At 51.1% G+C, this 17,840-nt stretch overlaps 1 protein-coding gene across 2 annotated transcripts in view; it reads right to left on the bottom strand.

Annotated features, from left to right (window-relative positions):
• Window positions 1-17,840, bottom strand: part of ERI3 (ERI1 exoribonuclease family member 3) — a 218,188-nt gene that overhangs the window by 139,054 nt on the left and 61,294 nt on the right. For both annotated transcript variants that reach the window (XM_067567777.1, XM_067567778.1), the window contains exon 6: window positions 3,485-3,557. In XM_067567777.1, the coding sequence (XP_067423878.1) occupies window positions 3,485-3,557 (73 nt within the window). The remainder of the gene's footprint in view (window positions 1-3,484; window positions 3,558-17,840) is intronic.

Raw genomic sequence — 17,840 nt, 5'->3', positions numbered from 1 at the left:
GTGTGGTTATTACAGAGCAAGAAGCATGGCTCACTGGGATGAAAACCAGTGTAAATTTGGGGTATTATAGACGCAAAAGACAATGCTCCCCTCCTTCTCCATTGCGTTTTACTCCACCCACAACTGCTGAGTTCTGCAGCATGCAGTCTCTCTCACTCTGCTCATCTCAATACACAGTGTATTTTAAGACCCTTTACCAGAGACCACTAATAAACTAAGCCCATCCCAAAAACGTACTTGGGAGCAATTTCCTCCAACCCCAACATGCACGTTGGGGCTTCTATAACAGGACTTGCTGTTATTTTTAAACAGTGTATAAAGGCACCTTTGGTGGAATTATTATGCTAGTATGTTACATGCATTTTCATCAACTGACATCACTCCTCTCAAAGCCTAGATGGCAACGACAGGCTGGTGCTATGAGTAAATGGTATGTTTCAGGACGTGGCTTACAGGGTTTGCTGGCCAGGGGAAGGTGATCAGAAGTCCATCAGGGCTGCCACTGCCTGAAGACACCATGATTAGGTCCCCATTTCAGCAAGGTACGGAGGCACCTGCCCAAGTTTAAGCACATGAGTAGCTGCACTGAAGTCCAGCAGAACTATTTTGTGCTTGAAGTTGTAGGTCTGTAAGCACACGCCCACACGCAGACCCTTAGATGGGCTTGTGATTTTGTGAGCACTGTACTCCCGTTCTTTGGACGTACTTCGGTTTGCGGCAGCGATTTCTTTTAATTCAGTAGCGCTCTCTTATTGACAATGAACTCAAATGCAGAGGTGACAGAGCGCAGGTTTTACCATTCTGTCGAAAGATTGCTTGAGTTACGTATTTCATTCAAACTCAAACCAATTGTTTTCTTAATATTTGAAACAAAATCTCTGCTCGAGCCACGCCCTGGAAATCGGTTGATTCACAGAAATCTCAGCATCTTGACCAAGATTTTCGCCCTGAGGATCAGGCTATAGGCAGGCGACTCAGGAATACGCCAGGAGGAAGAGAGGATGGAGAGTTGTTTGAGCCACTGGGAGGGGGGGGGTCCAGTCCGGTTGCTCACCTACCTGGTCGTTATTTTTTACTTTGATTACAGTAGAGACTGAAAGCCCCAAACGAGACCAGGGCCCCCCTGTGCTGGGCTCCGGTCAGACACAGAGACAGACCTGCCCTGAAGAGCTGACATAGTAAACAGAGAAATCACAGCAGAGACCGAGAGGGGAAGGGATTTGCAGCAGGGGAGTGGCACAGCCGACTCTCCCAGTGCCCAGCGTATTGCCTACCATAGACACATGGCCTTCCTAGGCGGGTTCGGGGCTTGGACTGCATCCGGGGACTGCAGGAGAACTGAGCAGCGAGGAGGAAATCCAGGTCTCTGGTTACCCCATACTCTCCCCATGGTAGCAGAGAGGACCACAGCCAGTTCTGAGACATGATACCAGTTAAGGCCACATCTAGGCAAATTGTTTACCTAAGCCAGAGAGTTACCCCGCCCCACAGCTCAGAAATACACGTGTGGCTCCCCAAATGTGAACACCCCTCAAGAACGGGGCTGCGAGTGGCAGGAGAGGACCCAGCCCTGGGGGTGGAGCATCTGTTTATTAAATAAGGACCCAAGTAGGTGAGCTTTTAGTCACACGCAGCAGGCCCAGCAGTCCGCTTCCCTTTCAAGCTGGGCCGAGGCCGCACGGTACCAGCTAGTGGGCGCTCAGTGTTAAATGCCACGGTTGTTTTCAGGGGCGCATAGGGAGGGAAGCGATCCCTCTCTGAGCAGCCTGAAAGAGACGACTCCTGAATGGGGAAGAGGCGCTCTGGAAGCAGTCCGCCTCCCGCCTCCACACCCATCCCACGACCCCTCTATGTGAAGGGCAGAGCTATGTCAAGCGATTCTTTCCCTCCTGCAGCCCGGTGCTTGGCTGCTCTGCTGCCAGTGTTCAGTGAGGGTATCGGCTGAAACAACACACCTGAAAAGCCGGTGCCCACATGTCTCACTGGATTGGGATGAATGCAGGCTCCTAATTTGCTAAACCAGGTAGCCTAGGACTCCTGCAAACAGCCAGGAGGTGGAGTGTAGCTTAGAGCCCAGCCAGTTAACAGCAAACCACAGAGCGAAGGGTTTGGTGGGGGTGGAGGGGGGTTTGTGCCAATCAACCGGCTGGTTATATTGCTGCTATCCATTCCCCAGAAGTTTAGTGAACTTCAAATGGCGATCATGAATGGTCACTGAACTGCAGAATGCCCCGGTGTGCTTTCAGATTTCATTTACAGAGGCCCAGCAATCAGCCAAAAGATTTGCTCTGACAGCACGGAAGGCAAGATCCCCTTGACAAGTTCAACGGGGAACGTGCTGCCAGCATCCCTGGCGAAGTGCATGTTCTACCCGCTTTGATGGACTAGATCATGCACATTGTCCTTTTGCTGCTGCTCGGCCTGTCGCTCATGTTCTCATTTAAAACAATACATTGAAAAAAAAAGAAAAGAAAAGAAAAAGCAAAACCCAACACTCGGAAGAGCTGTTTTCATGCAATTTCTGTTTACCAAGTCCTGAATTATCAGGAAAGGGCGAGTAACCAAAACCATGAGATTCCATGGCACAAGAGATCCCCGTGGGGTAAAAGCCCTTAAAGGAATTACCACCCCGCTTTAATCTTCCGGAGGCTCTCACGCTCCTTCATAGCTCTTGTAATTTCCCTCGTTTTCTCTACCCCTCCCATTTGCACCGTTCGGCAGTTTCGGCATCCCGCCGCCTTTCCTCGCAGCCAGAGAGGCCTGAACAGGACTCCCTTCGGACCCCAGCCAGGCCACTCCTCGAGCAGTCAGAAGGGGCGCCACAGAGCAATGCAAGATGCAGCTGACGCTGTGAAACCCCCGCAGCAGGGAACAAGATATCCTGCTCTGCGGGGTTTCTGGTGTGGAAGTGCAGGGCGTGAGCTGAGGAGCAGGCCTGTCTTAGCCACAGTGTGGGGGTTTTTTTTGGTTTTTGGGGAGGGGCGAGAGTGGACAGAGGGGTATTGTTTCTTGAAAATGCATATAAAGAAGATGTGTTTAACTAGAAGGCTTCCCCATAAACACTTCACAGCTCCCTGGGCGGAGGAACTACCAACCAGGATTCAGCCTGGAGGGAAAGGGATCTTAGGAACTCTAAACCCCTGGAAGACAGAACACACGGTGAGCAACGTACAAGCTGACACAACCAAGGTGCCCCTGAGTGCTGTGCTATTATGCACAGATGTATGCAGCGTTCGACCTGCCAGGATGGGATTCTCCGCAGCTGCACAGGAGCATATTCCATCAAGTACAGTCAGACTCTATTAGAGGAGATACAATAGGGAGCTGGCGAAGGACTCGCTCAGCCCCAGCCGCTGAGAAAATAACTCCTTCATTTCAATGCAAAACAGCAGCAGTTATTAAACACCACCTCGAAGAGCAGAAGAGGAAGGGGGGGCGGGAAGGGTTGGGGGGGACGGACCATGGTGGTTTGCATAAAAAGTACCTTTTTCAGATTAATCCACTGTTTGAAGTAATCAGCAACCGGCAGCCCTAAATACTGGCATTGTCCTGGTAACCTGTAAGAGAGGAAAGAGAGCAGGTTCCATTCAGTTACTGTATCCCGACAACACCAACTCCAAGCTCTATTCAGCAAGATCCTTGAGTTCACTTAACGTGCCGCACTTCAGAAGGGTCCCAAGACCCTTGGCAAGCGTTTCCTGAGAGCTGGGACTCAGCCAAGATCGTAGGCTCTGGCTATGCGCCGGTTACGTACGCAGGCTGCCAAGCTGCCTCCCGTGGGCTGTTGTAACAAGGAGGGTGGACGTTTTACACGAGGGCTGTGTGTACCTTCAGCACGGTGCTCATCCCTCCCCCAGTGGAAGGACAGGGCTGAAGCATCTGGGATGCCGTGAGTCATACTCACCAGTAATGTACGAAAGGCAGCTCCCTGCCCCAGCAAAACTTACATGCCAAAAAGACTTGACAGACAACGGGTCTGCCAAGCCGCAGGACACGGAGGACCCAGCTATCACTACATGGTGCTCACTCTGCTTGGTCTTTGTGGTCTAAACCCTGGGGACGGAGGTGACGCATACTCCTTGCAAAGCCTCGGGGGAGACTGTTTTCAGACACCTCCTCCGTGGCGTCCTTTGCCAAGCTGTTTTATGATCTGCAGGGTCAGTGTACACGTGTAAGCCAGACAATGCCGGCCCAGGGCTCTGAAAATGGGAAGGGCTCTGGATTTCCACACAGCAAGATTTTTAGGTCCAGGTACATGCTCCAGTAATTGTGTGGCTAGATCACAGGCCCTAAGACACCCTGACACACCCCCAGGAGAGGCACGGGAGCTGAAGGCCCATTGGTAAAAGAAAGGGGGAGCCGGGCATTAGGGTTGTAGCTTTGGAAGTTGCTTTCAGTCTGCAACAGCCTGGATTTGCTAGCCTTCAGGGCACACAGCAAGGGCTGTCCTTGCCCATGAGAAGGCAAGTACTGGGCAGGGCTGGGCAGCCGAGCCTTGGGACTTCACTGGGGGCTATGAAGGGAGGTTAGTTATATTTAGGTGATTACAGGAAGGTTTGCTCTGATCAGAGGCAATCAGGCTATCTGTTCGTTTATTGTTGAAGATGTCCACAGCGCTGGACAGAGGCTTTTTTAGTGGAGAGTACTGAACCTTTCTAGACCAGGCCCGGGGTCACTCAATCCAGAGACCCAAATGACAACCCTTCAGCAGAACGGAGCTCGTCAAAAGGAGGCAATTCGGGGGCAGCGGAAGGGCTACTGTGGAGGTGATTTACTGGCTCAGCAATACACATGCAGTCCATTCCTCTCTGGGCATGGCTTGCATGATCCTAGAGCCAGCTGCCCTGTAATACATGCCCCAGGGTCGCTTACTGCCATCACGTAATAGAATTCACACATTACAAACAGCCTGAGCTGGGCATTTTACTAGGCTTTACAGACCAGGCATGACGTCACGGAGAGCCAATCAGACAGTGCAGGAAGCTGTACCTAAATCAAAGTCGATTTCAGAAAGAAACGAAGGCACCTCAAACAAGGAGCTGTCTGGCGGCTACACCTGTCAACCTTTCCAAGTGCTGATACTTAACGGCAAAGGAGGTTCACAGCAGTCAACAAGCAGGTAACCTCGCTAAAATCTAGGTTCTTTCTTCTAGCCCAAGAGCTATTACGCACAGAGGGCCTCATCCATCTCCAGTTAAAGTAAATGGAAATTTTCCACTGACCTTCCTGGGATTTGGATCTGGCCCATAATAAAGCAGCAGCCTAGTTCTTCTTAGCAACCTAAGCTGGAGGCTAACCCTCATGTGGGATCGTACCCAGAGTATTTCCATCACGATGGAGCCCAAGGGCTGGAAGTCAGGAGATCCGGGCTCTGCCCCCAACCTGCCGCATGGCCTGGGGACACAGTCTCTTCTCCTCTCTGTGCTCCAGCGCCCCCAACCGTAAATTGGCAAAAGCAACACACTCATCTTTGTGAAGCACTGCGAGATGCCAGCAGGAGGGGCTTGAACCCAGGACCTCTGGATCCAGAAGCATGAGCCTCTGCTGCCCGAGCTAAGGGACCCAGCTCCCAGGCAGCAGTTGACTCAGACCCCTCTGTGGTCCAGCCACTAGCGGCAGAAAGAGCCACATCACGTGAGCACTTAGGACTGTAATGGTTACAGCAAGAGTCCGCCCTCTACTCAATGGCAGCGTCCACACGCTACTGTGACAGCAGGGAAGGATTTCCTGTTTTCCACAGGGGTCCGAGCCTCGGTCCAGGCTCTGGTAAGAGCAGAGCAGGCATTCGCTCCCAGAGAGCTCGGTGCCCTCCACTAGCACATTGACCCAGACTGCGCAGCTCGTGACAGGTTTCCTCTCCCAGCCTGCCCTGCGAATGGCGATGGGACAAACCCACAAGGGAGTTTGCAGACCTGCATCCACCTGCACTGGTGTGATCCGTCCGGTTTGTGAACCGCTCCCCTAGTTACTGCCCCACTTCACACACCCAGACTGATACCGTGAAGGCACCCAACACTTTAGCAGTATGCTGGCTGCCTGACGTGCTGACCGCAGCCCTAAGCTTTCACTTCCCAACCTATACACAGTGAAGAATGCAAACTCACTGCAGGATCTTCCAGCTGATGCTAGAGCAGACACCTGTCTATGCAGACGCTGTCCTTTCAGCAGCAAAGACGCCTGCAGTTTACCACCACGGGCTCTCAAAACGCAGGTCTCTCTGGGACAGAGGGGTATTTACCAGGGGTTGTGAGGGTTACAGAACAGAGGTATTTTAAATGCAAGGACTGGACATGCAAAGCACACCGTCCTAATTCAGCCAAACTCTCAGATTTGCTTTGGCCAGTGGGAGCAGCTCTGCACCATTTTTAGGCAGGCTGGACACACAAGAAGAGCTCCATTTTCCACCACCGCCCTGCTTCTTCATACACTGCGAAGTAAATGGGGCTTAGAGAGGAGCAGTATGCAAATGGGAGGCGAGGTCACATGGCTTTATTTCTCCCTCTGAAGCCAGCTTTCCAATCGGGTAAGAAGTGCACAGCTCAGCGGTGATAAACGGCCACGCTTTAGTCATCACTTCCTTTAAGTTAAGGAGGGCAGGCGCATGATGGATGGGCAGGAATTTGGTTATCAGGGAAGGCTGTCAAGCCAGAGCTGCCTATCTCCGCACACATTTAGCAGGGCATCATTATGCGATGGCATGGAGTTAAAATATGACCAAGGGTATTGAAAGCAAGAAAGATGGGATTAAAAAATAGCAAATTGAGCAACGATAAAGGAGCACGAGGCGAGGACGTTATCGTACCAGTGACACCTTTTATCTCGGTCTGGGTAGCTAGAGCAGGGCACAAATTGGTCCTTCCTCCACTATTGTATCCTCTTGTACAAACAGAGGCAGATAAAATGTGTCACCGGTGCGATAGCATATCAATTTAACCCTAATTATCCAGGGGGTCAAGCTAAGAAATAGGGGTTTCTCATTTTCAACAGGTTCCTTAGTCTCTGCTTTGAGCCACCACATTAACACGGAAGGCAGAGGGGGAAGACGTAATTGAATTCAGTCACTCAGGTGGTGCTAGTGTATAAAAAATTAATGCTCGAGTCTCCTGACTAATCAGAGTTGGTTAATGTCCATCTGCTTCTGGGTTCAGGATGTCAGAAGACAAAGAAATTGGGCCACTTTCTACACACAGGGTGTATTGATATTGAGCCAATTAGAAGAACAAGCAAAGATAAGGGGACATTAAATCTTGATATTTATGGACCTGGTCTCAGCCTTTAAAACAGAAAAACATGCATTGTGGGCCTCGTTGCGTAACCGATGCAGAATACTTTAATTACAATCTTGCCAAGCCCCTGCACGCTGGAGTGGGGAGGGGAGGCAGCAGCTATCAGCTTCTTCTCACCATACTTCTCTGGCCCTGCAATCCTACCGCTTCCCCTCCCAAACACTGTCAGCTCCGAGGGAAACGGGCAAATCCGATCCAAGCCACATGGACACGGCAGCACAAAACGGGGGGGGGTTTGCAGAGCACGGAAACAGAAGGACAATGTGGAAAGGGAGAGCTAGAAATCCCTCTCAATAATGCCACATGGTTTAAAGCAGGGGTGACCAAACATGGACCGAAGGCTCCCTGCAGAACATGGAGTTCTGAGTTTTAGCAGAGGGGCAGCCTACGTTTACAGCTCCCAGGATGCGTTGTTCCGTCTTGATCAGCACGTGGCTATTCAGGTGAAGAGGCAGCAAAACGTTCCCTCGCAAGATGTGCCCCTCGGGAACCTGGCAAGCATTGGAAGGTTTGGGTGCCCCTCCCTTTCTAATACAGATTGTGCAGCGGGGGTAGAATAGCCGCGTACTGGGTAAGATAAGATGCTAGGTCAGACTGAGAAACAGGTACCAAAGACGGTAGTTATACAAACGCAGCTAAAGGCTTGTCTACACGAGGCAGTTGAGCCAGTTTAACTAAAGGAGTGACTTTAAAGCAATTAGTTAAACCAGCACAAACCCCTGTGAAGAGAAGTACTGCCACATTTGATAGTGGCTTTATTTTGGTTCAGGGTGGATTGATTCAAATCAAGACAATTTAAATCATGATTTAAATCACCAAGTAAAAAGCCTCAATTTAAATCCTTTTTTTCAACTTTTCCATCTGTACTTCAGTTATTTTCTAAAGAAAGGTGCACTCTCACTGGTTGATACAGCAGTAAAAACATGTTGATTTGCAATTAAATACAGCCTTTATACTAGATTTGGCATTTCTTTTTGCGACCTTGGAGGTACACTATAACTACATACATTTATTTAAGCAACTATAATAGCTTAATATTTTCAGACTCTTATTAATTGTACATTTTAGTATGTTAGAAAATGGTGAATGGTCTATTGCTTATTTATTACTATTGTTCCACACTTATAAAGCTTGACCTCAAAATTTAGACTTTTTCCCAATTCTTGCTTTATATGGAAAAGCAGCTTTTAACAAAGATTTTGATAGCCATGCAAGGATTCAGCAAATTTATTTTTTTATTTAAATGTTTTGAGAGAAGTTTAGGCCTTAACACATTTTGCAGTAAATTCAGATGTCATTTTAAAAGAAAAGTTTATTATAACAAACAAAATAAGAAAAATCCTATTTTTTTTCAAAAAGTTCATCCATTTTAATCCATCTTGTTCTGGTTTATCTTAAATTGACTGGAAACAGATTTAAACTAAACCAAAATAAGCCCCCCTTGGAAGAGTATGCACACTGGTTTTAATTAAATCAGTTTAAAAAACAACTTTCCAAGTCAGTGTGCCCATATTAATTAGCTCTGGTCTACAAAGGAAAGTTGTCCCCTCCTGCCTGACTTCTGAGGACAGTCCTGGTGACTTCACGCTCAGCTGTTCAGGGACAACAAACACATGGCTGCCTTTCAGCACAGATAGAGTATCCCTGGCCAGTGACACAACATACATCAACGAAGCCAGGAAAAAAAATCCTCTGAGACAACTGGAGCTGTGAAAGTCAACGCTAGGTGTAGAGGCAGAAGTTATGACCTCTCAGGGCTGTGATACTTGGGTAACTGTGCCCTGAACTAAATTCCCTCTGCCGAGTCAACAGATACAATATTCTTCTCCATTTTTGGTACACAACAATCACCCTTCACTGAAAAACACCCTCCTCTCAGGAGGGACACTGCAGTTGTTGATAACTACACACACAACATGACAAGTCAGGAAGTGGAGAAAAGCACTGTATGCAATTGAACGACAAAAAGAATTTAGTTCAGGACCTAAAACGCAATGTGTCAAGTTCTTCCAAACATTCATGACATACTTTCATGCCCACACCCATCCAGGTAGCAAGTGTTTCTATCATGCACGTCACCTCCACCAGGTCTCTGCAATGGGCCACCGTTTTCTATCACAAAACTGGCCGAGGAGGATTTTACTGACAGTTGTAAAGCCGAGGCGGGTTTGTTTATTTCTGGCTAGCTATGACTTGCCTGGCACGCAAAGCCCCCTTTTCCATTTGCACACTCGCTGGACTGCGTCTAAAGCACAGGTTCTCAATTCCCGTAGAAGGGCTCCCAAGGGATCTAGCCACTGCCCTCGGCCTCCTGCCCCACCTGCAGATTGGTGAGGTACACAGGGCCAGCGGTGGCCTGGCAAAGCCCAGATACAAACCTGAGCAAATTAACCACATGCAAAGCTCGCTACGAAGGGCAGAGCTGGAGCTCCCTCCCCACAGGCACCACTTGGGAACAGAACAGAGGCAGGGGCAGACGAGGACAAGTTGCCCATTTGTGTTCCTTCCCGTGAGGTTCCGATGAGTAACGACAGGAGCAGTTACCCAGCTCTGAGCCTTGTTTCCAGACAGAGCACAGCCGGGGAGCCAGGCCCTGCCCCGCTCAGTCACCACCCATTCAAAACAAAGCCAGAGAGAAGATACTTGCAGCTTGGTTCAATTCATAGACGCTGGACTCCGCTGCCATCCCACTCACAAGACTTCTGAGAGAGGAGGGATGGGGACAGTGATCAGAAAGATGGGGTTCCCCCGCCAGGCCTGGATGTTCCTTTGCTTTACTGGTTCCTGCTGGAGAACAGCGCTTCGTGCTACGCTAGCGTCTGGTTCCCACCCTGATGCCCAGTGCAAAGGAGAACCCGTTCGCATCTGCCCTCCCAACAGCCCAAGAGGCAGCTGCAGCTAAAATTTACAAGCAGCAGCTGGAGAAAGACAGTACGCTTGCCAGGGTCAAAAGAGCACTCCGTTTTCATACCAACCCCGAGACAAGCGCCTTCGCCCGCCCCATGCCTGCCTTCCACCATCGCAGTTCTCTCCACCGCCCCTGAGCTTGTCAGTGCAAACAGCCTGTGAGCGGCACATCAGCTTTAAATATCAGTGTGCACGAAGCAGGGACACGAGAGCAAGGAAGTGGGAACAGACAGCGCGAGCCTCTGTCGGCTGTCAGGGAACACTAATGAATTTCAACACCCGCAGCCGTGCCTCGGATGGGCTGAGGAGAGGAGGAGGCCGAGCCACATGCTCCCGCTGCCGAGGCTCCTTGCTGTCTTTTTCAAAGCTCTGCTATTAATAAATGTCATTGCTGAGCTGGCAGCTGTGGTCCTTGAGCCTGGATGGGACGGCAGAATCCAGGGTCCCAGGACAGCACGCTGCTACTGACCAGGGTGGAGAACTCTCGGACAGAGAGCACCAGGTAGGATCGCTCGAGGGGTGACCCAGGCTTTTTTACCCATCGCCGTGGTATCCGAGTTCCTAGAGAGGGTGTGCATGAGCGGGGCCACACTCAGCCTGAAATACCAGGCTTAATAGTCTAGCAGCAGCGTCTTCGTCTCTAAAGAATTCCTTTACATCCCCCCATCATCCCCAGCCAGCCATCCTCCCTGCCATCAGCCCCGGCACTAAAGCTTCACCCCGCTCAGCTTCCCGCATCTTCTGAGCGAGCATTAGATCAGCACACCCTGCCACACCGGTGTAGCAGTGACACCCCGTTCCCCCCCGACAGACAGACAGTCGCACGCCAAGACAGCCGGGCATTCCATTCACTTGACTGGATGTTCTACAGGGAACGGCTCGGCAGTCACGTATGTTGCTGGCAGCCGGGAAGCGGTTAAAGAGTGATTTGCCCCTCTGAAAAGAGATGGGATGCATTCCCAGGAACCAGCAGGATAAAGGAGCCAGAGCTGGGTACCACATGCACAACACAAAGGTCACTGAAAGTCTTCCATACAAATGTCAACCTGTCACCTCCAGATATTAATGAGGGCTGACCAGCAGCTAAAAGGCATCCATGCTCCATTGGTAATAAGAGACAGGATGCAACATGCAAGGCAGAGCACACAACAAGGCGTGCGGAGACACCAGTGTGACTGCAGGGCCCTGGGAGGTGTGGTGATGCACAAGATCGCAAGCCAAGCGCCTGAGAAGGGAAGCTATTCCCACACAAGCCCACTCACTGGAGTGTGTTATTGTTTTCCCTTAATCTTTAACTGAATTAGTGTAATGAGGCCAACAAGCCCAGACCGAAGCAATTATTCTAGTGCCTTCACGTTGGGAACAGTCCTTTCCTCTCCGCAGCATGTTTGGGAAGCAATCTTTCTGCATGTGCAAGGTACATTTCTGCCAGAAAGGCCGAAGAGGAGCGCTGCAATTCCCATTCCTTGGCGCTCTTAAAGACCAGCCCAGCGGTTCTCAACCTGCACGCCGTGGGCCACTTGCGGCCCAGTCAGCACACAGCTGCAGCTCATGTGGCATTCTCAGGGTCACACAGGTAGTGTGTGTATTGTGTGGATGTGGCACACATGACACAGAGAGCTGCATGTGCGACCCACAATGGGAAATAGCTTGAGAACCACGGCACTAGAATATACCCTTCAGGGAGCCATCCTGCATGCAGCAAAGAGTTCAACAGGCATTTGCCATCCTTCATCCGTATGGCAATATCCTTGTCTTCTCCATGCCTCCTCAAGCTTTGCTTGGGACAAAGGAGCGTGGCAGGAACCTGACGCTCAAACCGGAGCTGCCAGGCAAACGAATACGGCAGTCACAGCTCCAGGAGCTGACGAGGAGTGTGGTTCATACCCAAGACAAACAATTCAGCTACTCCACCACAATGCACCGGGCTCGACGAGTCACCATTCAACTCATTAGCTTCAGGCTTAGTCCCGAAAAGCTCAGGGTACCCTCAACTGCCGTTCAATCTAATGAGAGCTGACGGCACTCAGCAGGGGCCGGCCCTTTGGTGGGATTGGCCCTCTCTGGAGTCTAGGCAAGACGCAATCTCAAAATTAAAAGCAGGGCTGTAATACGGCGGGCATTCAGACTCCCAGAGGAGAATGCTCATCAACAATTGCATTCACGTGACGCTACAATAAATCTAGGTGCTAACGCTCAACAGCTTCTCTTAAGGAGATTCATAGCTCTCCTTGTCGGGCCTAATTCTGCTTCCCTCTACACTGGGATAAATCAGGAGTAACTCTACTTGAAGTCAATGAGTTATTGGTGGAAGCAAGATCAGACTGAGGCTTTGTGTTTTAATTTACCAATATCATTACCATGCAGAGACCAGGATTTGGGTCTGGCTTCCTGCTCCAGGGTCCAGCAGAGGCTCTGCACCTTTCCAAATCGATGAAGGAATGTCCAGGGGTTTCAAAGGAGAAGTTACTCGTGCAGTAACTGGAGTTCTTCAAGATGTGTCTCCCCAGGGGTGCTACCGAAAATCTCTGAACAAAGGTGCATGCCAGTTCAGCCCACACATGCGCCCCAGGAACCCCCAAGTCTCCTATCATGGACACATAAAAGCCCGCAGCTCCTTCTCTACCACCAAGTCTAGTGAGAGAAAACTCTGAAGCCGAGGGAAGGAGGACAGGAAGCATACCTTGGTTGCTCCACTTCAGGTGATTCCGGAGCAGCATCCCCACAGACAGAGGGAGCTTCAGAGCCATGTCTAAAACTGACAGCAGAACTGCATTGCCATTGGCAGCATCTGACCTAGAGGCATGAACCAAAGCACCAGGGGTTTGGGGAAATTTTGTACTGAAGTCCAGCTTTAAAAATTTCAACACCTAGACAATCTTTGAGGAATGCCACAGAGGTAGACCAAGGCCTTGCAGAATTGGCTAGCAACTTAGGAGGAGGCTGGGATTGACAGACCCATAATATGAGCCAGAACACTCAAAAATCCACCTTGAGACTCTTTGGGTGGAGATTGTGGAGCTTTTGGATCTGTCCACAATTCAAACAGTCTGGGAGGCTTTCTAAATGGGTTGGTTCTGTCCAGACATGCATGGAAGGCAGCGTCCCCTCTAGTCTGATGTGGCTTCAGGAAAAAATCTGGGAGCGGAGTGACTTGGTTAATACGAAATTTAGAAAACACTTTAGGTAGAAACTTTGGATGTGGTTATAATGAAAAATTTCCTTGAAAAACATGATAAATGGAGGCTCTGCCATTAAAGCCCCCAGTTCTGCAACTCTCCCGGCAGAAGCGATGGCCACCAAGAAAGCGATTTTCATGGACAGGTGAAGTAAACAACATGCAGCCAGTGGCTCAGAGGGGTGTTTCATAAAACAATTAAGGACAAAGTTCGAATCCCAGGTGGGGCTGTGGGAAAGGATTCACCTGACCCCTGAGGAATCTTAACATCGTGCGGTGAGCAAAAAACAAAAACTTTCTACAGACAAAATGAAAGACTGCGGTAGCAGCCAAGTGACCCTTGAGAGAACTCAGAGTGAGACCTGGCCTCCTTAATCCCAACAGCTAGCCTAGGATGGTGGAGAACAGGAAAAGCAACTCACAGCAGAACAAACTAAGCTAACGCTACAAGGCAGGGAAAGCGGGCACACTTGATGCTGGGTCCCAGGTCGAAGGGCAGCGGAGAAGGAACCACGGGCAGTTCACCCATGCAGCTCGAGAGATCCTCCCGGATGGGCACATGGACGCCTGCAGTACATACCCAGGCCAAACAGGTACCGCTACTGGAAATCTCTGAACAAAGGTACATGGGGGGCACCTTCTGTGTGAGTGTCAGCAAGTCCCTTCCCTTCTTCCTCCCACCCACCCTTTGCCCGCCCTGGCTATTTAGACTGTGATCTCTTTGGGGCAGGGACTCACAGTGAGTTTAGCACAACTGGGCCCAATTTTGATGGTGGAACTAAAGATATAATGTAAGTGTCATTAGTCCCCAATCTCAGAGCAGTCAGCTCCCGGCCACGAAGGGAGCCTCTAAACTCAACGAGGCAGGTTAAGGAACGTGGGCAGCCAGCTGGGTCCCTGGACCGGTGGAATTTCCTGCAGGGCTTCACATTTCTGATGATAGGAAACGCAGCTCTGCAGCCCAGCTGCATGTGGGCCTGGGGCTGGTGCATCCTGAAATTTTACAGCTCTCCCTCGGCAGACACTTAACACTGAGTCCCCCATGCGCACCAGAAACCCTACAGGAAAGCGACATCAGAAAATTCATGACAGCTCTTCCAATTAAGGCAGGTGGACTGCACACTCTCTCCGGGCTTCCGCATGCTGCTCAGCCTGTGGATCTCAATTTCCATTGGAAAGAATCTCCCCTCTAGAGAGAGCATCACTGGGGACCACCACTCATCACTGGACTACTCAACAGACTCCCAGCAGCGCACTGAAGGGCTGGGGAAACGTCTGTCCCTTAAACACAGAGTTTCCCTGCCTTGCGCGCACCTGCCCTCCCCTCCTCACAGCAACACATGCAGAAGAGCTTCCTCTTTCGCATCCATTTGCAGCGCAGCACAGCCCTGCAGTCTGAACCCAAGAGACAAAGACCCTCCTCTGGCATGGCCCTCGTCTCTCCAGCAGCAAAACGCACAGCAAGCTCATCTCTGCAGCCATCCCACACTTCCCCTTCCCCCCCTCCCCCAAACCAACTTCTGTGCCCCCTCCCTGAAGTCAGCTGCAGAAACATCATCAGGGAAAGAAAAATCCAGTGGAAGAAGGAAACCCTCTCCTATGTGAAGGCACAAAACCAGAGAACCACTCACAGCCAGGCAAGGCAGAACATGATACCTAAAGCAAGCTCTCAGCCCGGTTACCACACCAGGATTCTCTCACGCCTGCAGCGTTCTGAGAAGCCGGGCACCCCGGATAACAGGGTCTGAATCTGATTTTCCATGAAAGCGCTAAGCCCCAATTTAGATCTGCGTGAGCAAAAACAAATTTGGCTTTCATTGCAGAGAGAGAATGCTCCCCCACCTCTGGAACAGGCTGCCATCAGCACGTGCTTCACCAGACACAGAGCAGGCAAATTCTCCAGAGCAAAGGACAAGTGCAGCAATTAGAATGCACCGGGGTGCAGAAGCTGTTTAACTGTGCGACCCCTGAGGTCACCGCAGCTGACTCCCAGCCCCTGTATAAATATTGTATGAGTTGGTGAGCGAGGCTTCCCCCTCCACCATCACATTCTGCATCTAGTTAGACACGCCAGCAACATTATTTACAGATTTGACAGTCAGAAAGGAGTGAGAATGGGGAAACGGCTGCTTGCTGGAACAAGCTACTGCAGCCAAGAGACCAGGGACCTAAGAGCATGCCCTGCTTTCCCTTTCACTAGGCACCTGCTAGTGCATTAGTTATTAGCCCAGAATCACTTGTTGGTGCAAACAGCTCTTCAACCAGAGCATAAGTGCCACTGAGGCTAGGGGATAAGGAGGAGCCAGAGGAGGAAAGCTATCCATTTGGGCAACAGGAAGGCTTTTGTGGGCCCTCACTCTTCTTCAAAGACAGGCCAAGTGTTCATGCCACAGGCTGCCTGGGTCTCCTGTGCTACTGGGTGGGACACACAGAGAGGCTGCATTCCCGTCTCTTAACAGCAACTCTCACGGCCCTCCCTGTGGCCAGATCTACACTGGGTGTGCTACACACCAGTATGCCTTACCAGTAAAGCACTGCTAGGGCTTGTCTTGACTTACCTCGGAGATTTGGCGGCAGTCGACTGGAGTTACGCAAACTAGGCAAAAAACTTGCGTAACTCCTGTCGACTTCTGTGCTTCTGTTCTGCGCGCCAGCTTCACTGCACTGCGCCGACGGGAACCGCGTTCCTGTCAATGCAGCGCTACGCCACTTGAGAAGGTGGTCTTAGTACGTCGATTTCTGGATCCACTGAGCCGGTCTTCACTGACCACTCAGGCGATCCAGATACGTTGATCGGACAGCGGCGAATTTGCCCTAGCGTGGAAGCAGCTTATACCAGCAAAACTGCGCTTTTGGTGGTATAGTTTATTTCAGCGCTACTCCCACACACACAAGCGAAACGAATTACATTGACAGAAGTGCAGTTTTACAAGTATAACTGTGTCTACACTAGGCACATTTCACATCTCTGCACACCCTGGACTGACATAGCTAGGCCAGCAAAAGTTCGGAGTGTAGAGCTGTCCTCCACCTCCCAGTTCAAGGGGACTCTTCTGTCAACAATGCCGCTTCCTCTCCTCCAAAGCCCTCCAGAAGCCCCACCAGCCTGGCTTCATCCACCCCCCACCCTGAGATGGGCCCATGGTGGTTAAGCCTACCGGCCTCCGTACCGATCCCCCTCACCCGGCTCTGCAGATAAGTCACCGATCACCGTAGCGTCTGAGAGATTCTCTCCATTCTCAGCCTCTGCCCTCTCCTGCCGAACACTCTCCTTGCTGCCTTCAGAGACGTCTCTTACTCTCCTGCCCTCTTTCCATGGGGGGGCCACCAGGGCGCTGCCTTTTCTCTGTTGCCCACCTTTCCAGTCATGTCAGACTGATCTGGAAGGGTCACTGGGGAGCAGTACAAAGTCTCTGCGGCAATCCTAGCCCCCACGGGACCACAGAGCCAGAAACCAGCCCCAAATCCGGGTTTTCTACATCCCCCCTTCCTAACCTCTCACTTGCTTTAGCTCTTCTTCCCCCGCTAACCCTCCGCCTCTGCTCCCAGCTCTCACCCTGTACGCTCTGCATCCCCATGGGATAGCACAGCAGAAGTCACACACGACCCTTTCATTCCTGGAGTCACCACGGCACATTGCCAAGCCTCCCCAGTCAATCACACACAGACACCACCGCAGGCATGGGACCTGTAAGCTCACCCGGGCAGGGACCTGGTTCAGTTACAGGGCCGTAAAAGGGTCACGCAAATTCCTGGCCATGCATAGGCAGTACGTGTCATTGCCACCCGGGCAGTTACCAGTGTTGTTAGGAGCATCAAAGGAGTGGGGGGGAGGAAGAGATGTAGCTGTTGGAGGGAAGACAGGCACAGCCCCAGCAGAGGCAGCCCTGCCTCTCCATACGTTATCACGTGGCGTCTGTATCCTAGGCCTAAGACAGCAGCCGGGAGCAAAGCTCAATGGCGTTAGCACACCTCAGCCCGTGTGTCTCCCTGGCAGCTTCCCGTTGCACCACGTACAGCCCCTGAACTCGCAAGCCGGGTTTTACCAGCCTTTCCGTTCCCAAGCTGACTGCACAATTAGCAGCCTTAATCACCGGAAGGCAAGAAAGAGACAAGGGGAGACGAGATGGACAGAAAGAGCAGGAGAGAGAAGGGATGGTGGGCGGAGAAGGTCTGAGAACTCCCTCCCGAGCCTGGCCTTGAGACAAGCACCCAGGCGCTGAGCAGCTCCGGCAGTCCTGCTCTAATGCTTCCTGACATGCCTCTGAAGACAGCGAGCTGTTTGCAGTCACCACCGTGATTTGTTAGTAATTATTTTCACAGTGTCACAGCGCCGTCACTCTCTTAACAAAGAGCCAGGCTGCCCAAGGCTGCCTGCGAGAGAGAATCAGCAGAGAAAAGGGACTGTCAGGCACCCGGAGACTCTCTCTGCTCTTCTGGGTTCTACCACCAGAGCCCTGACCGGGTTC

The sequence above is a fragment of the Emydura macquarii genome, unplaced genomic scaffold (genome assembly GCF_026122565.2).
Source record: "Emydura macquarii macquarii isolate MOO-44397 ecotype Brisbane River unplaced genomic scaffold, CSIRO-AGI_Emac_v2 contig_2805, whole genome shotgun sequence".
Taxonomy (NCBI): Eukaryota; Metazoa; Chordata; order Testudines; family Chelidae; genus Emydura; species Emydura macquarii.
The sequence above is the reverse complement of the archived record's forward strand: the minus strand, read 5'-3'. Positions and strand labels throughout refer to the sequence as shown.